At 40.0% G+C, this 22,252-nt stretch overlaps 1 protein-coding gene and 1 pseudogene across 3 annotated transcripts in view; both read left to right on the top strand.

Moving 5' to 3' along the window:
- The first annotated feature begins 405 nt into the window (after positions 1 to 405).
- Positions 406 to 3,657, top strand: LOC127634128 (pyruvate dehydrogenase E1 component subunit alpha, somatic form, mitochondrial-like; annotated as a pseudogene).
- A 747-nt stretch (positions 3,658 to 4,404) lies between these two features.
- Positions 4,405 to 22,252, top strand: part of rps6ka3b (ribosomal protein S6 kinase, polypeptide 3b) — a 54,012-nt gene continuing 36,164 nt past the window's right edge. For 2 of the 3 annotated variants that reach the window (XM_052113756.1, XM_052113755.1), the window contains exons 1-2: positions 4,405 to 4,726; positions 6,800 to 6,859. In XM_052113756.1, the coding sequence (XP_051969716.1) occupies positions 4,664 to 4,726; positions 6,800 to 6,859 (123 nt within the window). In that variant the 5' untranslated portion in view covers positions 4,405 to 4,663. The remainder of the gene's footprint in view (positions 4,727 to 6,799; positions 6,860 to 22,252) is intronic. The other variant, XM_052113759.1, reaches the window with a different exon arrangement.

A 22,252-nucleotide genomic window follows, 5' to 3' on the forward strand; every position in this document is an offset into this window, starting at 1 on the left:
TCTCAATTTGCATCCACATCCATACATTTTACATAACAAAATGTTCTATACTATTTGCTTCATAATTAATGAGTTGTTTTAGTAATTCTTATGTATGCATACAAATACAAAATACAAGGACAATTGGACCTATCTGTAATACTAATATCTCTTTAACTGATTTTGGGTTAGCATTTAGTAAATTAGCCTCTGTTAAAAAAAATGTCTCAAGTACTATTACAGTTCTATTACTAACTCTACTACTAATAATAATAATAATACTTTTTATTAAATTGCACTTTAATTCTTGAAGCTGTTCGTGATTAAATCCTAAGCCATTCTGAATTAGTGTCCGTGTTTATGGCTTCAGCTTGTGTGTTTGACCATCTTGAAACACACCTGTACACTCCAGCTGGAGTTTGGAGCATGCAGAACATGCGGACAGTGATTGCAAGCACACTTAAAGGTGGTGCCAGAATAAATGTACATACATGTACAGTGTCATTGTGTCTACAGTGTCACACAGTGTCTATGTGTTATCTGTTTTCTGATACAGAGACATAAGCTTTGGCAGATTCAAGCTCTGTTTAGCTTAGAGTATTTAACAGATTTACTAAAGGGCTAAACTAGACCTATATCGTCTCATCGACCTTGTAGATGGTGTACAGTAAATGCAAAATCAAGCTTACTGTAAATTAAATAGCCAATGAACTGCTCATCAGATTAGATTAGTTTGATGAGTGCATTGAGTCTGTCTAGGTAACATGGCATAATACGGCATATGTTGGAACAAGAGTTGGTATTATATGTTTGGTCTACAGAGTGATATAATGGGGTCGTTTTTGCATATTGTGTTATACTTATTTGTGTAGATATCAGAAAAGTATTGTGAAAATCTATCTAGTTATCTATTCCAGTTAATCATCAAGTCCATGGAATGAAGTGTACTTCAGTACATGCACATTTAGTAGCATCCATAAGTTTTTGTTATTTTCTGTTGTGTGATACCCAAACAGTGTCAGAGGTAATATGTTAGGCTTAAGAGTTTAAAAAGAATGTTCCTTGCTGTAGCCTTATGGTTAGGTATTTCTCTTGTGGCTCTTCCCTCTCCAGTCTTCCACGCATAGTGCTTTTCATCAACTGCCTTGTCTGAACATGCTGACTTAACTTATCAATATGATCTACCAACACCAGCTCAACCACCCTCAGCATCAGTTAGTACCACATCAAGCTGTTTCTAATTAACCTAAAGAAAAATGTGACCATATTTTAGAAGCAAGGCAACAATTTCATCCTCTTTGCTATAGAGCAAATACACAATAATGGTTAAAAAGTGGTTAAACTTAAAGATCTTACTCATACATCTTTCAAAAACAACTTGCTGAAACCAACTGACCAGTTGGTTAAATGTTTTGGAAAAAAAGTAAAATTCTGAGAAAAAGCTTTTTTCATAATCATTTGTTTGCAGATACCATTAGGTTTATTTTTTCTTATTTAAAGGAAAGAATGAAGTTTTAATTGAGTAACTATACTCATAATAGACCCTGTATGTTTATCATAGCCCTCAAAATTCCCATGTGACAATTTGTGCTATGCTGAATTACATTAAAACCTTTTATTTATTTTTTACTTTTTCTATATGCATTCATTCCAATATTCATGTTGTATAGTTTCATATATTGTAGTGCTTCTCTCCTCTCCAAGGCTCCAGAGGGGTGGTATCAGCACATTACTTTGCAGACTACATGCCTCAGGCCAGCTCTGACATAGAGGTAAATAAAATGATGTTGGTTTTCTGAAATTAATTAAAGGGTTCTAGAAAAATATCCCATCCAATATTTTACATTGTTCACATCTGTGTGACCTTCATCACTTGGACCAAGTCCCTTTGGTGCAGACAGTGCTCACCAGAGAGGATGGACTGAAGTACTACTGCAGATTAGCTCTACAAGCAGATCATAAGAGGCTTCTGTCAATTCTATGATGGACAGGTGAGAAAAGACTGAATACATTATCATCTATAATGCTGTTTACACTCACCTGCTGAAAAGATTAACTTAGACTATTAATTTTAATGTTGTTTCAGGCTGGTTCATGCTGATTTGGTGCTGGTCTGACTGGTAGACCAGTTCGTCCTGTAGTAATACTGATTTTTCAAGGAAGCCTGGTGGGGACACCAGCACACCAACATCACATGCTGGGGACCAGCGTCCGAATGACAGCATGCACAGCATGAGTGAACATGGGGTCACTAAAGGCATTAAGGCTTGGTGTTAAGGCTGGTATCAATCCTACTGATCACCTGATCATGGCTCGTGGTTACACCTACACCAGAGGCTATGGCAGAGCTCACAGGTGGGGTATCCTCAAATAAAGTTGCATTCATAACACTCTCTGAGTTTTCTACTCTTAATATAATGTGAACGTCATGTAATCAATCTCAGGGCAAAGGGTTGGTGTCGCCGAAGGCAAGGACGGCTTTTGTACATGTATGCCAGTATCAAGGTAAGAATGAGGTTTGCTCTATGGGGATGGAGCTGCCAAGCAGGTGAGATCCTGCACACTGTTGTGCTCACAGATTGTGTGGGATCTGTTATTTTTTTGTTTTTTTTTAAATAATATCTTATCTGATTTATCCCATGATCGGGGTCAGATCTTTGAGTCTTTCAACGTGCCAGCACTGTGGAAACACCCCTGCATTTTTTTGCATTTGTGAGAATAATATATATGGCATGGGCACATCGGTGGAATGGGCCTTAGCCAGCACACACAACACAAGAGAGGAGACATCATACCCATTTTGAGGGTGACTTTTATAATTTTTTTCTTTTCTAGCCTCCTTGTGTTCTACATAATGAGGCACATGTGAGGAAATAAGTCACTCTGTTTCAACAGTCAATAACTTGGTATTCATTACTTGGATGATATGGATGTTCTCTGTGTGAAAGAGGCAACCAAATTTGCAGCAGATTATTGCAGATCTGAAAAGGTCAAGATTTCTCACTTTTATTAAAAGTGCACTCAGTAACTTTTTTGCTTGTATCATCTTGGACTTGCAGTGAGTGGCACCTAGTGGCGTGGATGCAGTAAAATTCATAATCAAAGGTTTTCTGTCACAGATGACATTGTAGAAATTCACTAATCATGGTCAGCCATGATTAATTTAATCCAAGAGTGAAAGTGTCCAATAGCAGGGCAGTTACTGAGATTAAGCAAGTAGTATTCGTTTGGTCATGTGATTCTAACATGGCTCATGAGGAGACCCTCTTCATGTAGAATAAAACAGCTTTTTTAGTTACTGATGTGACTGGAGTCTTCATCTTACATGAGTGGTCATGATTTTATACGTAGGTTTTTAAATTGCTGTTCGTTTCTTTAGGTGTAAACATTTTAATGAGTAAATGATGCTGATACTGTAAATTATGACAGAATTTTCATTTTGGGGTGAGCGATCTCATTAAAAGTATTTTGCATGACCAGTGATTAAGTTTAAAGGAGTGTTTATAGATTTATCAAGTGCTAGTTGTGGAAACAGACATCCTTCTGGGAGATCCGGTCTGTTACTTGTGGGTAAATGTTTATCCACTCATAGCCTGTATGCTTCAGGGTCCCAAACTAATGGAGCCGCAGACATATGGTTACCATGGACACAGCATGAGCAATCCTGGGGTCATATGAGGTTGATCTTCAACCTTTCAACTGTAACAGTCGCTCTTCTCTATTGGAATCATTTAAAACAATGTCTTCTTCCCCTTGGTGAAATGTACAGGCATATTCAACTGTCTATGAATGAATACTGAACTGAAAAGATTAAATGAATAAATATGTAATCATTTGTGTGATACTTGTGTCTTTTTTTAATTATTATTATTATTATTATTATTATTATTATTATTCATGGTTTTAGTACTCGCCATCAAATGAATGTCTAATCCTGCGTCACTAACAGTCACCAGCAGATGTCGCATCGTCCACCTACGTGAACCAAGTGTCAAGTAACAGATCACAAGCTTTATATCAATTTATCAGAGGTTACATATTAAGTACTCTGTTACTATTACACCATGTCGTCGTATTCTTCTTAATTGAATAAACACAGACTAGATTCTTATACCTTTCATACATCAAATAATATATTAGGCCAATGTTATGTGGTAAATGTACTGGAAATGGCCAAGCTGTGGTCTGTGTTGACAAATATGGTGGGAGAGAATGTATCTATAAGCAGACCACGACCACAGCTTGGTCCTTGAATCGAATGCGCACTCACCTGTCCGTCTGCGAGCCCTACAGCTTCAGCCCCTCCCTCAACCTATGACTGACAGGTAGATAAGCCAATCCGATGCGCCATACCAGGAAAAGCGGAAGTGAAAAAGGTTTTTTTTTTTCTTTTTTGTTTTCTCTCACTTCCTTTCAAAGGGGAAAGCGAGAAAAGAAGGAGGCTGACTGGCGCGAGATCAGCGGCACTGTCATTATATTTCTATGGAGACACTCCGATGACTCTCAGAGGTGAGTGAATGAAAAGGTGACGGTGGTGCTCTTGGACTCGTTACGCACGCGAAGCCCTGGGTTCCTTGTTTTTGTGTCAAGACAGCGGAAACAGTCTGGTATAATTTCTCCAAAGTAGCTCACTATCGTTCTTCTGAATCTAATTTGGCAAAGAAGTAACCTCCGGAAAGTGAACATGCCTCTGGCACAACTAGTTGACCCTTGGCGAAAGATGGCAATCGGGAGTGCGGCGAGCGAGGTGAGTCCCCAACGCTCCTGCAGATAAAAAGGCTGATATAACTGACAACAACCTGTTCCAGATCGTTATCTGTATATCCGATGTTAGGGGATTAATCCTTTTTAAAATGATCCTACATTTGTTCTTATTTTTCTTAGTTGTTGTCTAATCAATTTGGAAATAGGACATTAATTAATCTTGATCATAAGGTTTTGTTAATAAAGAAGTTTTAACGAAACAAGTTTAACGTTGACATTTGAATTAAAATGTGCGCATAATGTCCAATAATCTCATGATGGAATAATGTACAAATTATGACAGTTTGATGATGAAGGGTGAGTCGATTCATCTGTTGAAGTCTTTTTCATACCATTCAAATGAGTAGGGGTTTATGTAAAATTGTAACTTTAACCTGTGTAGTGTATACTACCCTTAATTTTTGGTTGGGCGCAGTCTTGAAAGAGTTATGAGTGTAGGGAGACTGAATGAAAATATACCAATTTAATTGGGAATGTTTAAAAGTTTGGTAACTGGGTTTGGTAATTGGTAACACTTAAAAAAATTATGTTTAACTATATATGTATTTTTTTATTCTGGTTTTCATTCTGGTTCTGGGCTTCCGGTGTTCCACTGCCTCCTTTCCAATTAGTAACATATTAAACGAAATGAAAGAACAGTTATTTACGTTCTTGTTTTAAAATGACAGTAGCCTACTCTGTGTTAAGGGTGGATGACAGTTGCAGTGTGACCAGATCTCTTAAGAACTAAAAGGGACCTGCTCTGGTAAAAACAAGCTCAAATGAAGGGCTTGCCTCAACCAAAATAAGTGAAGAAGCAGTTAAATGTTTTTGAATTTTTGCAATGAGTGTCTTCTTAATATTAAATCTATCCTCAAAAATATTAAAACAATTTCAAAAATAAATCTGGCCATCTAAAATCAATTAATAGCCTAAATCTATCTTCTGCATGCATGTAGACACTGCCTGGGTGTGTTTAGACTATATTCGATCTTAAATTATTTTATTTTAAACATTTATTAATTATTTTGTTTTAATTACAGATCTGTTTCTCAGTCTGAATCTGGCAACATCAAATCTGATTTAATGCATCATATCTAGCAATAATTAAAAAAAACTTGAAATATTATTTGAGAAAGGATTTTATAGGGTTTTCCAAATATGGTCCATTAGAAGGATTACAGGGGCTTATTTACCCATAAAAGTTTAAACATTTATTTTCTCATGAATCTTCATATCTTTAACATCACAATTTTTATCTCTCAGACTGTGTTCATTACTGCAGATTTCCTAAAATATAAAAAAAAGCCTTAACTGAGACCTTTGCAATGCTATAACCGAACTACAAAAGACAAGTAGGTATATTTTTATATTTACTCCAGACTGCTCAGTCATCTATTCCAGAATGACACGTTTCAGAAAATACAGATAAATTAAAAAAAAAAAAACAATGATCCAGATGTAATAAAGTTTGCCGGAAAGCTGTTGAGATGGTATTAGAGTGGAGATAAAGAAAGACACAATATTCCAGTCCAGCCAGCAGATGATCATGGGACATCCGTCAGTTTCACTTTCATTGCTGTGACAGATCGGCCGTCCCTGACTAATTAGCCCTAAACAGTCAATGACAGTGTGCAGATCAGGTCTAACAAGATGTTCCACCACTGTAATTTGGTGCAGAGCCACAGTCATTTTTAACTTGCATGACTGTGTGTCTGCTGTAGTAATGAAGACTACACTTCATGAGCTTTGCATGCTCTTAGAAAAAAAAGTAGATCCACTTGGTGGTTTTTATATTGTGTGTAGTTCAGACTTTTAATTTCTGTGCCACTAGCAGCATGAAACAAATTTGAAAAAATAATGATTAGTTGGACACTTCACGTTTATGCATTTGACAGACACTTTCAGTGCATTATTGCCAGTCCATGCTTTCTTAGAGAATCTAACCCATGACCTTTTCAAGTCTAGTGCCATGCTCTACCAGTTTAATGTTTACCCTTTAATGTTTCTATACCCAATGTGTTGGCTTGCTCTGCATGAGACTGATATCCATATAAAATTTTCTCTCACATGACAGACGGAACCACATCACCTCTTGGAGTACTCCATGGGAGAAGATGAAAATGTATCATGTCAAGTGAGTGTCACATCTTCCTGTGGTTTTACACTCTTTTTTTATCACTCTCGCTCTTTTTCCTCGTGGTCTTCATTTTGTTTTTCTCCAGCTCTCTCTCCTTTTTTATCCTGCTCTCTCTCTCATATGACATGTCCCCTCATTCTTCTCAGTGCTTTGTATACTTGATTTGTCAAGGATACTCTGAAGCTTCTTCTCAAGGATGCAAAAATGAAAAGAGGCTCTTCTTGGCCACATAAAACACTAGAGATACTGGTCTCCAGGATACAACCTGAATTTCCACTCTATGTGTGCGTGTAAAGGGAGCTGGTGATAAATGGAAGTTATTGATCATGGTTTCCCCATAGACTGAGATTACATCAATTTAGTGCTCTGATTGCTTTATGCATGGCAGAAAAGCTGGAAATCCTGCATGTTACATGGGCACTCTTATAACCGCATTGAGCTGCAATGTATCACACTTATTGTACTGTATGGGGGCCTAGCATTCCTCTGTCCTTTGCTGAAAAGATACCAGCCTAGACAACAAAGTGCTCATTGTTTTTGTTTGTGGGAGCAGTAATGGTTGTTCTAGTTCAGGAAGGATTCTTCCTACATTCTTTTCAGATGTTGTTAATGAGTTAATGTAACGTACATGTAACAACGCCATTATGACATCATTGAGCCGACCTCATACAGGATATAGCAAAGCAGACTTTTAGGTCTCGCTGAAACACACCCCCGTCTTCCTCCCTCACTGGTGCTGAGAACCATTGATTTTTAAATGCAGGGCAGATGGACCTATGGATCTTGTTTGCGAAGAAAGCTGGTGCGTCATTAAAAACATTCTCTAGAGTATTTATTTTCCCCTCTGAACTTCCCCACTCATAAGCACACTCTGAAATGTGTATGTCTGAAAGCTGCTTTTTTGCAACTGTTAAATGCTGAACTTAGATTAGAAATTGTTCACTGTTTTCTCTCAAAGCTTTTAACAGGTCTGCACTTCAAACTTGCTTTTGACTCTCAACAGGGAGATCCCAAAATCTATAAATGCATCTTTGTCAAACATAAGCGTACAAATTACTATTTTAGTCATTGGTCTGAATGAATGAAACACTAAACTACTAAAATCACTAAACTGGGGTGTTAGGGCCCACACAGACCTCCTGCTAGCCTCACTATCACTTTAGTCAGCAAGTTTAAAGGGATAGTTCACCTAAAAATACAAATCCTCATGTTGTTCTAAATCCATATGGCTTTCTTTCTTCTGTGGAACACAAAAGAAGCTTTTAGCCTGAGTCAGCATTCACTTTCATATGGGTTTGGATTGGAAGGACATGAAGGTGAGTAAATGGTGACAAAATGTACATTTTAGCTTGAAGCATCCCTTTAAAAGTCACCTTTATAAATAAATGTATTTGGTTAGTCTTTATTTGTGTGTCTTTTTAATGTTTGTTGTTGTATATGTATGTGCACTCAACTGGACTGGTTCCGATTCCTGTGTTTAATGGGGTGGATGATGGTAAAAATGGGTTTTTCAGTAGCGTAATGAGAGATAATGAGTAGGAGAGTGTGTGAATGCATTAGTCATGTGCTCAGTTAAATGGTCTTAAAGTAGCTCACTATCTCTGAGTGGCTGTAGTTGGAGCAGTAAAACAGGAAGGAGAGAAAGAAAATGTGTGTTTCTTATATTTAGTTTGCACTCAGGAACTTAGTTTTATCCGCAAACCATTTCAGAGTTTCTAAGCAGGATCATATTTAAACCTCTTTCTTTTAATTCATCCCAAAACATAGATACAGAACAGTGAATCACACCAACTAGCTCATTGGCTCCTTCTGGTGATTTCTGTCAGCTTATGTAAAAGATGGCACATGTAAAATTTTGTGAAAGGAATAGTTCACCCAGGAATAAAATCCGTCATCATTCATTCACTCACCCTCATGTTGTTCCATGTTGTTTCACTTTCTTACTTCTGTGGAACACAAAAAGAGACGCTAGGCAGAATGTTAGGGACAAACAGCCTCGGTCACCATTCACTTTCACTGCATAATTTTCATAAAAGTGAATGGTGACCGAGACTGTCATTCTGTCTTGCATTTCCTTTTGTGTTCTATAGAAGAAATCTATAAATCTGGATCTGGAACAACACGAAGGTGAGTAAATGATTACAGAATTTTCATTTTAGAGGGAACCATCCCTTGATGGCATTTTGAAAACCCACTTATCCAAGATAACTTGTAGAAAATCGGGATTAGTCATTTGGCTGTCGATTTTTAAAAGTACACCCTTTAAAGTGACAGTTTACTCTGAGTGACCTGTAAGGTCAAGGGCCTTGTTCAAGGGTCTCAAATGGCTTATGAGGCTCTGTGGTTGAACCTGTATTATGCCATCAAAGATGTAATATTGGATCTAAATTTACCCGTATAAGGTTAGTATGTGATTTTATCACACTAAAGTCATGTTAACACAGTCAAAGTCAGAAGTTTACATACACTTACGTTGAAGTCATTCGGAAGTCGTTTAGGACATCTACTTTGTGCATGACACCAGTAATTTTTCTAACAATTGTTTACAGACAGATTGTTAAACTTTGACTATATCACAATTCCAGTTGGTCAGTTTACATACAATAGTTATCTGTGCCTTTAAACAGCTTGGAAAATTCCATAAAATGATGTCAAACCTTTAGACATATAGCCAATTAGTTTCTGATAGGAGGTGTATTGAATTGGAGGTGTACCTGTGGATGTATTTTAAGGCTTTCTTTCAAACTCCGTGCCTCTTTGCTTGACATCTTAGGGAAAATGAAAATAAATCAGCCAAGACCTCAGAAAATAATTGTGGACCTCCACAAGTCTGGTTCATCCTTGGGACCAATTTCCAAATGCCTGAAGGTACCCTGTTCATCTGTACAAACAATAGTACGCAAGTATAAACACCATAGGACCCCGCAGCCATCATACCGCTCAGGAAGTAGAAGCATTCTGTCTCATAGAGATTAACATAGTTTGGAACAAATTGCAAATCAATCCCAGAACATCAGCAAAGGACCTTGTGAAGATGCTGGAGGAAAACCACCATAAAAAGCCAGAATACAGTTTGCACAATGGGGACACATGGGGACAAAGATCTTACATTGTGGAGAAAATTCCTCTGGTCTAATGAAACTAAAATTGAACTGTTTGGCCATAATGACCATCGTTATGTTTGGAGGAAAATGTGTGAGGCTTGCAAGCCAAAGAACACCATCCCAACTGTGAAGCTTGGGGGGTGGCATCATGTTTTGGGGGTGCTTTGCTGCAGGAGGGACTGGTGCACTTCACAAAATAGATGGCATCATGAGGAAGGAAATTATGTGGATATATTGAAGCAACATCTCAAGACATCAGCCAGGAAGTTAAAGCTCGGTCGCAAATGGGTCGTCCAAATGTACAATGACCCCAAGCATACCTCCAAATTTGTGGCAAAATAGCTTAAGGACAACAAAGTCAAGGTATTTGAGTGGCCATCACAAAGCCCTGACCTCAGTCTGATAGAACATTTGTGGGCAGAACTGAAAAAGCATGTGCGAGCAAGGAAGTCTTCTAACCTGACTCAGTTACACCAGTTTAGTTTGGAGGTATGGGCCAAAAATCCAGCAACTTATTGTGAGAAGCTTGTGGAAGGCGACCCAAATAATTTGATCCAAGTTAAACAATTTAAAGGCAATGCTACCAAATACTAACAAATTGTATGTAAACTTCTGACTAGAGCCCGGCCGATATGGGATTTTTGAGCTGGAATGATAACAGACCTTTTCTATGTAGATTGTGCACTAATTTTGCACTGACATGACTATGCAAAGGTACTCAAAAGGCTACTTTCTTAAATATTTTTTATCAAAGAATATTTGAAATTATTATTATTATACATTGTAATTTCTAGAAATGAACACTGAGAAAATATAGAATAAATAAAAATAATATAAGCTTAATAAACATCATTACTGTATGTTCAGTATCAGTCAGTTGCTGACCATTAAAATAAAGAATACATTTCAATAAAATAAGTAGCTAAATAAAAATCAGTATTACTGTTTAGGATCAGTCAAATTCTGATTATTTTAATACTGCCAGTCAATTAGGGGCAGGTTGTAAAACAAGAAGCATTTACACCTGCCAAGCGGTGTTACACCATATTCTGCTATACAAGTTCAGGGGAAACTTATTAGCTTCCACTCAGCTGACAAGCAATGAAAGTAGCTACAATGTTAGCTAGTTTGCTATAATCTCGTTGTCACGGAGAGCAAAAGTCTAGGCCTTCAGTATGATTCATGCCATTTAAGAAAACACAGTTTCACAATGAATAAGAGACCCTATGCCTTTGGGCATCATACTTTATGTCGCAGCTAAATAATAATAATACCAATTGACACTTTAGAAACATGTCCACACACCAGAACTTGAAACGACACTTAATGCTCAAGCAAGCCTAATTTTAACTGCAACATGACTGTTTTGTAAAATGAACGTCTCTTGAACAGACATTCAAAAATCCGAATTTTTCATATGAATCTACCAAGGAGGTGTATTACTGCACAAACCTACAAGTTGTAATTCTGACTTAAATATGCATTCCATTGCACTTTTCCTAGTTGGAAATTCAGTTTAAAATCTGACTTTCCGAGTTGAATGGAACACAGCACTACTTTTCAAAACTTGATTCGACACTGAATTCTCAAGCAGCCTAATTTACACTTAGAAAACTCCTGATGTTGCTTTAACAATGCAAAAAGCACTTACCAATTTACTTGAATTGAAAATCAGTCCTCCTTTCCTGTTTAATAAATTAAACAATCACAAGGTCATGCAGAACATCTAGTGTTTTTAAATCCATAAGGACTCTTCGCTTTCAAATTACGTACATCATTTAAAGGGGTCATATAATGCCATTTTTGTACAAGTTAATATGAATCTTTAGGGTCTAAATGAAAACTTTGTAATATACTTTTATTAAAAATTCTCATTAGTATTTTAAGAAAACACTAATTTTACCTGCTCAAAAACAGCTCTGTTTTCAGCACGCCATTTCAGAGCATATGACTTTAAATGATAATGAGCTTTGGTCACCCCGCCCCTCCGTTCTGGAGTTATTCTCCGTATAACTGTTTTTTTGATATTACTTCTTAATCAGTAACATACAAGTAAACCAGGTGTAACTTAGTGTTACCATGTTAACTGTAACACCTGCATACACAGTTTTTAATAACACAATAACCGTAACGCGTTGTTCATTATAAACGTGGGATTATGAATTATATTGAGAACGTCGTAACGTTACGGAAAACATGCCATAATGTACCCTGAGTGTAAACATTAGCCACATTCATTGTGAAGCGTGCAAGCGATTTGCAAAGATTAATATAAAGGTATAATAAAACGTTACACTTACTTCTTCTGGAGGTGCAGAGGGAATATAAATAGTTGGTACCGAATCTTTTTTCAGCAGCAGCTTCTTAGCAAAACCAGCTTTATACTGACCCTCGTTTATAAAGCAGTCTGGTGAAAAATTATTCGCGCAAACATGAACGCATTGGCGTTGCTCGTGGGGAATATTCCCATCAGTAAACAAAACTCAGCCACTGCGTCTTCAGGGGTTCAGATTTAGGAACATCAAAATGACTGCTGTGTTCGTTATTACACCGAAGAACAGAACACCACAATCGCTTAGGCGCTATTCTGCTCCAGTGTATCAACAATGATGACGGACTATGATTGACAGCTCAGCTCACGGCGGGCAGGTCTGTGTTGAAACACTGCTGTCAATCAACAATCCTGGGAGGGGTGAACAGCTCGATTTGAGGCAGGGGAAAATATATAAGGAGATTAAAACAAAAACACTGGATGGATTTTTATCATAATAGGATGGTTGTGTACAGGCACAGCCAACACACATTTCAGTACAATCAACTTGAAAAAGTGCATGTACCATTATATGACCCCTTTAAAGTGTGATTGCGTCACTCAAGGCCAGCTAGATTCTAGAAGGCCATATCCTAAAGCTCACACCCACAAACAAATAAATCAATCTGATTGTCTGATGAATCTGACAATCTGACATTAGATGTGCATTCATTTGCACAGGCCTGACGTGGTGGAGGTCAAACTCACACGCTGCTTCGGGCATGCGATTTGTGAAACAGTTTAAATTTAAGCATCATGGAATAAATTCTGACTGGATAAACTTTTTGTTTTTCTCTATTTGTTTGTAGATTAATTAAAAGTGGAAAAGGATTCATATACATAGGCAAAAAGGTGATTGAGAAGGAAAGGATAAGGACAAAATGTTTTTTTTATGGCAATCAAAACATAATGATTGTCAATCAAGCTTAGCTTGTATTGAATTAGGAATATTCCTTTTAACCCAAATTCAAAAGTGAGTTTAACTTGAAACTTTCTTTGCAAATCTCTCCTAATCAGGTAGCTTTGACTCTTAATTCTCCTACCCGACACTGTGATCACGTTTGTTGACACTGATGTACTGTCTCATTTCAGGGTTATGTATGTGTCCAGCATTAGTTTCATCCATTTATATGTGCGTACGGTGTGTATGGTGGTGTGTGTCATTTGTTTGTGCTAATGTTTGGCTATGTGTCCAGATCTCTCTGGCAGATGGTATTTAATATTCTCTGACCATCTGGACTGACTTGCTCTCATTTTGCGGACACCCACTCTTGCCTCTTTTTTACCTCCCTCTCTCTCTCTCTTTCTCTCTCTCTCTCTCTCGCTCTCCATTTCTCTGTCTTTTTCTGCAGTCATTTGTGTGAGTGTGGCGAGACATCATGCTGTCTCTTATCTACTCTGACTCACCCTTCCAGCATGGCTCTGCACACCTAATTCACACAACTTGCTATATTGTGGCTAAAAAGCAAACTTAAGTTTATGTTTAGCTTCAAAATGCCCCAGAGACCTTTTTTAATTTGCTGCCAAATGTGTTATAAATAAGGTAAGGCAGGCATTAGTGGGTCTTGCTTAGGCTACTGGTCATACTTGGGGATAGGGAGTTTTTTTCAACACGAAACCTGTCCCACACCATTTATCCTCGGACATGAATAAAACCTCTAATCGTGCAACTTGTTGAGGTGAGGTGCACCATTACTTTTTTAAGAGATTGGGACCTAGTGGATGATAAAACTGACAAAAAAATAAAAAATACTTATATTAAAGATGGGACCCAAGCCATTTCTAGTGTAGGGAATAAAGGAAATGCGACATTTAGAAGTGAACTTTAAATTGCCCTCATTCTCACACCATTATATGTAAGGATATTTGGTATGCGACATTTAGGAGGGAATTTAGGGTCTCGAAATATGTGAGCTGTGGACTAAATTAAACTGTACTTATTGTACATTATTAGCTAATGACAAAATAACTAGATTATTTTTCTTAATAGGTTATCCACCATTGAAATCGTAATACAATGTCTAGTTGTATCAGCTCACAATTTCTACTGTAAGGAATTAGCTTTAATAAGTGAATTATGATTAACTCACATATTGGAGTGATATTATTCTCATGGCTTAATGAAAATAATATCACACTTATTTAGGTATAGCTTTGAAGCGAAATCTTTTAGAAACAGGGATGAGATTATTTATCAAAATATACCACAGTCAAATTATCCTTGAATACAGACAAACTTTATTGCTATTCTAAACATAAATCTAATCTAACACATATATACATAAGACAGTTTGGTAAACCGAGTGACAGAATGTGAAATAACTGATCAGTACAGTGAAAATTAACTTTATGGAGTCTGTTGACAATACCTTAAGAACCATTTATCCTTCTTTGAGTTTACATCGATTTGCTATCGGATTACCCAAATTAATTAATACACCAGCACTTTGAGCACAATATTGGAGATGTACTTGCGTGTCTTTATGGTGTTTTCTTGCATTCTTTGTGTTGCTTGGTGCTTGGTCGAAAGTTCGTTCCATCGATGTTTTGATCTCTGTATGATTGAAGTGTTATTATCTGTATGAATTATGGGGTTAGCTTTGAAACGAGGCCATAGAGAGTGATGAGCTTTCTCGGGACGTCGAGTCACATTTTAAAGAGGTCCATCAGTCTATAATAATTCATTTGTCAGGTACAAACGTTACCACAGTTAAAAGTTGATTTTCAACATTATCTAACAAGGGTAAATTAAGATGAAATATCTTAGAGTTGTGCAAATCTGATGGTCTTTGTAACCATTCAAAGAGAAGTCTGCTTTAACTCTGTATGTAAGATCAGGTGATCAGGCTGCAGAGGGGCCTTTCTGACCAATGAGGACACCTGGGCCATTTGATTTATGATGGTGAAGAATTCCAGGATTGTAAAGGTTGAAAACTCTAGATTCAAGTTTCCAACAGGAAGCAATCCATTCATTTTCATTTAAAGGCCATATGATCTTACATTAAGTGCTGTAAAATATTTATAGTATTATTGATAAAATATGGTTCTGTTTACTGATAGACCTATTAAGACCCAGTTATGCATGGTGCTGATAGCGTGACCAGGCTGTGATTCAGTCATAACTCCTCCCCACCCCCCAATAAACCATCCTTAGTCCCAGTAGTCGTGATGGGTCACAGCTGGTGATTTACAGTTCTCTAATGCTTCAGGATCAATGAGAATGCTGGGAGTGATGGGACTCTCTTACTGTTCAGTTATCCTGATGTGTCTGTGGATCGATGTGAATCTCTGTGTTTTACACAGAACAGAGGGTGAGGATGACTGGTGGGGCAGGGCTATATGTTGAATATTTGCAAAGTGTTTGCTCCAATTTTGCTTGGGGTCATAATATTAAGCAATGCTGTGAATATTGCACTTAAATGTATTTTTTATTTGTCCATTAAGTTTCCTAAAGGCTGCGTCATTCACGTAAGAGACCATTAATAGGTTTTATTAGTGTCGCTGATGTAAATGTATTAGCAAAATGTGTAGTGGTGGTGGTGTAGTGGTCTAAAGCACATAACTGGTAATCAGAAGGTTGCTGGTTCGATCCCCACAGCCACCACCATTGTGTCCTTGAGCAAGGCACTTAACTCCAGGTTGCTCTGGGGGGATTGTCCCTGTAATAAGGGCTCTGTAAGTCGCTTTAGATAAAAGCGTCTGCCAAATATGTAAATGTAAATGCAAAATCAGTTTTGCCGTTAGTAAGTTCGATTAATTATGTGTTTCAGTTGACTCCTTAAGTCCCTTTGTAATATTATGTTTGTGTAGTGAATGAAAATTAAAAAATATTTGTGGAAAAACATGCCTTGATTAATTTTAGCTAGATCTTTATTGGGTTTTAATTCTTTTATAAATTAAACATATTGAATCTAAATCACAACAGTTGTTGTTTGGTTGAATTTATGGTTACTTGGGGATATATTCTAAGCCATTTCAGAGAAAATATGTACAGTATATTGAGATATAAAATAATTTATATGAGGTTGAAAAATATCAGGATTTAATAATTTTTTTTGGTTATATCACCCAGCTCTACTGACTAGTAATACATAAAGACTCAAACACACTGAGTGTACATTGAGTAATGGCATTCTCAGTAAAGGCTTCCTGTGAATCTTTTTCCTCTAACGTCCCACATAACCTGGAAACAAAAGCAGTGTGACGGCACACTATGTGTGAGAAAGCGAGAGTGGGTGTGTGTCAGAGACATGGCGTGTGACTGCAGAGCGGTCATAGACCCTCGGAATCCGTGTTGGTTAAACTCTGCTCTTTGTTCCGGGCTGAATAAGTGTGGGAGCGTTGATTCATAGTCATTCATCCTCTAAAGAGCTTCAGGGACAGGCTCTCATTAGTACGGCAGCCTCGGAGCCTCAAAAGATGGGGGGTTAAGGTCGGTTAGGACCTGGAAGTTACTTCTAGATATCAGGGGTGATGATGAGGGAGGCATCATGCAAACAAAGCCTCAGTTTGCAGGGTTAACTATAAGGATTTTTTCTGCTGTATTCCCTAAAAATACTAGAAATACATATTTCTTGGCCTACACCAGAAATATGCATTTTCTTTTATCGCAAAATATTTCTATTAGGGATGCACCAACACAAAATTTGTTTGCAGATACAGATATCCAATTATTTAGGATAGTAAGTAATCTATCGAGTTTGGTGGTTCTTTTTTTTTTTTTTTTTAAATTAAGAAAATCTACCCTGTAATTAATTGCACACATTCGAAAGTAATAAATAAATAATAATAACAATAACTTATTAATAACTTATAATTTAATAAAACGCTGAAATAAAAAGCACATTATTAACTTTAATATTCTTAACTCACATTAAGTTAATTCAGAATTTTGTCCCTTTTGAGCTGAAGCAGCCTCCGTTTTGCTTTAACAAACTCATCATATGATATCTTTGCTGTTTCAAGCTTTAACCTTAGAATGCATATGTGGGTTGAAAAAGACAGAGGGAAAATCTAGATGCTTCTTCTTTATAAAACGTCTAGGTTACTGTTGTAACCTCCGTTCCCTGATGGAGGGAACGAGACGTTGTGTCGAAGAAGCGACACTAAGGGTCTCTCTCTTGAGAGCCTTTTGCATCTCTGAACTTTGAGAAAAGGCCAATGAGAAATTGGCAGACAGAATTTGTATGTCCTGCCCCAGGACATATGGGTATAAAGGGTGGGAAATGCGTCTGTTCCATTCAGGATTTGTCTGAGGAGCTGACGATGAGGTTCGGCCGCAACAGTGGTTCGGTTCAGCAATGTGGCTGGGAGGACACAACTTCTCGTTCCCTCCATCTGGGAACGGAGGTTACAACAGTAACCTAGACGTTCCCCGTCTGTCGCTCACTTCAACGTTGTGTCGAAGATGCGACACTAGGGGTCCAATTTAAATCACGCCATGCGCTGAACCGTGTACATGTGCCGCTGACACAGGTGCGGGCAGGTAGATTGCATGCCAAAACGACAGGCTGTGCCAGGCTGAACGTACCCTTCCCCAACGGCCCATAAAATCGTCAAAACCTTCTGGTTCTTTACACCCCGATAGGGGGAACAAGGCGACGTGCCAAGCATGGGAGCAAGCCGCGCCTTTTCTCTCTCTATGTTTCTCGCATAGAGTAAAAGCGGCTGGGGCCATCTTAACGCTATCACACGCATCGGGAAATGCGTTCTTTCCCAGTTTTACTATTCTTTCAGGGGGAAAGACCCTGCGGAGACCACACCTGCCCAGACTGGGGTAGGTAAAGAGTGGTGAAATACACCAGATTTTTAGGTCACATGTGGAGAATGGCATGGTGGTAGATCCTACCTCATTGGGAGGAAGGAGTTGCTACAAACACGGCGACCGGGGGTCCGGGAGGACTGCCCAAGGGAGACGCGGGTCCGCTCACAAGGGTACCGTACCGCGGAAAATGCACACGGGGGAAAAGTCCACGTAGGAGCCCGTCCTGTGGAGCACCTATTCCAGTACAGGGTAAATTGAGTGCCCACATTGGTCTTGGTCGTCGAATTCGCTGACCAGAGGGCTAGGGAGGAGTCATCCAGGGAGCCGAGTTAGTGGGATCTCCTGGGGTAAAAGCGCACGGTATTACCTCAGCAGAGGGATAGGGCACTAGGTGCAAGCGGTCCACCTGGTCAGTTTGTCAGCGTGTACCGAGTTCTACCGGCTCGGAGCTGAGAAAACACGGCAGGAAACCGACTCAACCATGAGATTGTAAAATCTCACAAAGGTATTGGGTGTTGCCCAACCCGCTGCTTTGCATATGTCTGCTAGGGAGTTGCCCGGGCCAGTGCCCATGAGGAGGCAACACTTTTTGTTGACTGTGCTCGGATCCGTGGGGGGGGGCATGGCCTGGGTGTGATAGGCCAACATAATGCCGTCCACTACCCAGTGGGAAAGCCTCTGTTTGGAGACAGCATTCCCCTTCCGCAGTCCACCAAAGCAGACAAAGAGCTGCTCAGAACGTCTAAATCTCTGCGTGCGGTCCAAGTAGATACGCAAAGCACATACCGGACACAGCAACGAAGGGGCTGGGCCTGCCTCCTCCCAGGGAAGCGCTTGCAGGTTCACTACCTGGTCCCTAAAGGGAGTGGTAGAAACCTTGGGCACGTAGCCCGGTAGCGGTCTTAGGATCACGTGAGTATCTGCCGGACTGAACTCCAGGCAGGTGTCGCTGACAGAGAACGCTTGCAGGTCCCCGACCCTTTTGATGGAGGCGAGCGTGATCAGGAGGGCCGTCTTCAAGGAGGAGGGCCCTGAGTCTGACTGATTCTAGCGGCTCAAAGGGGGGGTCTCTGAAGGCCCAAGCGGACCACTGAGAGATCCCAGGAGGGGAACAGGCTTGGCCGGGAGGGATTTAACCTCCGGGCGCCTCTTAGGAACATGATCATTAAGTCGTGCTTACCCAAAGACTTGCCGTCTACTGTGTCGTGGTGGGCCGCGATAGCAGCTACATACACCTTCAAGGTGGAGTGGGACAGCCTCCCCTCCAACTTCAACTTCTCCTACAGGAATGAAAGAAATTAAAGCTCAGTGAACTGCTGTTCACTCTGCTGACTCACGACTGTGCAGCAATAGTGGGAGGTCTCTCGGGTGGCGAACAGGTCTACCTGGGCCTTGCCGATCCGTTCCCAAATCAGCTGGACCAACTGGGGGTGAAGCCTCCTCTCTCCACTGGGCAAGCATTGTCGTGATAGCGCATCCTCTACCACGTTGAGGTTGCCCGGGATATGAGTGGCACGCAGTGACTTGAGTTGCTGCTGGCTCCAAAGGAGGAGACGACGGGTGATTTGTGACATGTGACGGGAGCGTACGCCACCTTGGTGATTTATGTACGCTACCGTGGTGGTGCTGTCTGATCGGATCAAGACGTGTTTGCCCTGAATTAGTGGGAGAAACCTCCGCAGGGCAAAAAGTACAGCCAACAACTCTAGGTAGTTGGTGTGCCAGTGCAGCGGGGCCCCTTTCCAACAGCCCGCGGCTTCGTGCCCGTTGCACACGGCGCCCCAACCCAATTTGGAAGTGTCTGTGGTGACCAGGACACATCGGGACACCTGCTGCAAGGGGACTTTTGTCCGTAGAAAGCAGAGGCCTGTCCAGGGTTTGAAAGTTTGGCGGCAGGCGGGGGTGATGAACACACGGTGCGTGCCACAGCACCATGCTCGTCTGGGGACTCGAGTCTGGAGCCAGTGCTGAAGCGGTCTCATATGCATCAACCCCAGCGGCACGACCGCCGCGTAGGACGCCATATGCCCCAGGAGCCTCTGGAAATGTTTTAAGGGGACCACCGTGACTGACTGTGGTGAGGCGCGCTGACATTGAGACTGAGTCTAACTCCATGCTGAGAAAAGAGATGCTCTGAACCGGGGTGAGCTTGCTTTTTTTCCCAGTTGACCTGATGCCCTAACGGGATTTGGCATCTTCGCCATGTACTGCGGTGGTGGGGGGTTTGGCAAACTGAAGAGTTTCTTCCGGGAAGAAAGGAACCGTGAGGCGAGTCGCTGTTGCCTCAAGCCCGGACGGAAGTCAACGAGCGTGTCGGGGGACGGGTGGTTCATGGGGACGTACCCAGCGAAACTGAGCCCGCTGCCAACCCCAAATCGCCTCCATCGCCAGCCAGGTCATCCTCAATCCCGTGGGAAGAAGGAGCGACACGGGAGCGACTGAAGTGGCGTTCCTTCTTAGGAAGGAAAGCCGCGACTGCAACGTTGCCATGGTAAGATTCTCGCAGTGAGAACACGAACCATCCACAAACGCTGCCTCGGTGTGATCGCGGCCCAGACACACGAGGCAGCATCTGTGACCATCAAGAGCGGAGAGCACTCGATCGCATCCAGGAACTACACAGGGTTGGAAAGGCTTCTTTATAAAGATGCGTCCTGAAAAGGACGTTCAACGCCGCTGTGTATTGCTCTTTTAGAGAAAATACTCTTTTAGTGAAAATGTATCTTTACTAGCACTGTTGAAGGGGCAAAGCTGCACAGCTGTGCAGAGAAGGAGAAAGCCGCTGATATTACAAGATCCAACAGCATACACTGATCAGAGATGAGAGGAAAAACAATTGGGACTCACAGCACGCTGCTCACACAACCGGTCGTCTCCGAAGAAAATTTCTGAATGAAACAAACGCATTTCGCTCCCTTTATACCCGTATGTCCGGGGGCGGGACATGCAAATTCTGTCTGCCAATTTCTCATTGGCCTTTTCTCAAAGTTCAGAGATGCAAAAGGCTCTCAAGAGAGACCCCTAGTGTTGCTTCTTCAACACAACGTCGAAGTGAGCGACAGATGGGGAACTGCTTATTTTTCCAAGGAAACTTAACCGTAATAATATTTGTATTAATTTTTTTTTTTTAAATGGTGGATGTATATATTTAAAATTCTGAACAGTTTCACACACATTTGAAAGGAAGTTTTTTTTACAAAAACATTTGCTTATGTACAACCTTATGTACTCTTTATTGCTCTATGACACTATATTTTTTTATTTCTCTGTTTGTTGTTCTAAATGGCGAGGCGTACTGAATAAAGAAAAGCTGCAGGTTTTAAACACACAAAGAAGTGTGTCCTTGCCATGAACAAGGCATCTAATCTCAGGTTGTTTCATGGGACCTGCCCCTGTGATATGTATAAATTCATGCAATTTAGATAAAAGCGTTGGCTGAATGACCTCTTGCTATACTTATATTTACCATTTCACATATATTTTAAGTAATAGTTCACCCAAAAATGAAAATTCTCTCATCATTTAATCGCCCTCATAGCATTCCAGATGTGTATGAGTTTCTTTCTTCTGCAGTACACAAATGGACCTATCTCAGCTCTTTTGGTCCATTTAATGCAAGTGAATGGTTACCAGTTTTCACAATTTTGCAGCTCCAAAAATCACATGAGACAGCATAATAGAACCCACTGTGGCAGGGTGGAGGGCGGGGCGGGGCCGGGTCGTGTCGTGATCCTACACACCCGGTCCCGTATTAGGCTAATCAAGCCTCTGAGATATAAAGGTCGACTGCAGAGGATCGTGCGGGAGAGAGAGATCGTTAACGGACATGTCCTTCATGTGTGTGTTTGTGTCTTCTTTTAAGTTTATCATTAAACCATTATTTATATTGTCAAGCTGGTTCTCGCCTCCTCCTTTCCATTGATCCCTTTACACCCACATACTGCATGCATTCTAGGAGTATTGATTAATTTTTTTTAGAATTTATAATATATTCTAAATCTTTAAAAAATAAAAATAAAAGTCAGTTCACATGGTCAAAGAGACCTTCATTGTGGAATAACTGGTGTGGCAGATTAAAAGACCACTTCATGTAAAAATGTTAGTCAAAAGTAGACAGCCATGCAATTGTTGACCCACTTATGCATTCTGAGTTTAAGGTGAGTAATCAAATTTGTGTTCATCTCGCAAAATTCTAGCAGTTCAAAGCTTTC

The sequence above is a fragment of the Xyrauchen texanus genome, chromosome 41, assembly GCF_025860055.1.
Source record: "Xyrauchen texanus isolate HMW12.3.18 chromosome 41, RBS_HiC_50CHRs, whole genome shotgun sequence".
NCBI classification, from domain to species: Eukaryota; Metazoa; Chordata; class Actinopteri; order Cypriniformes; family Catostomidae; genus Xyrauchen; species Xyrauchen texanus.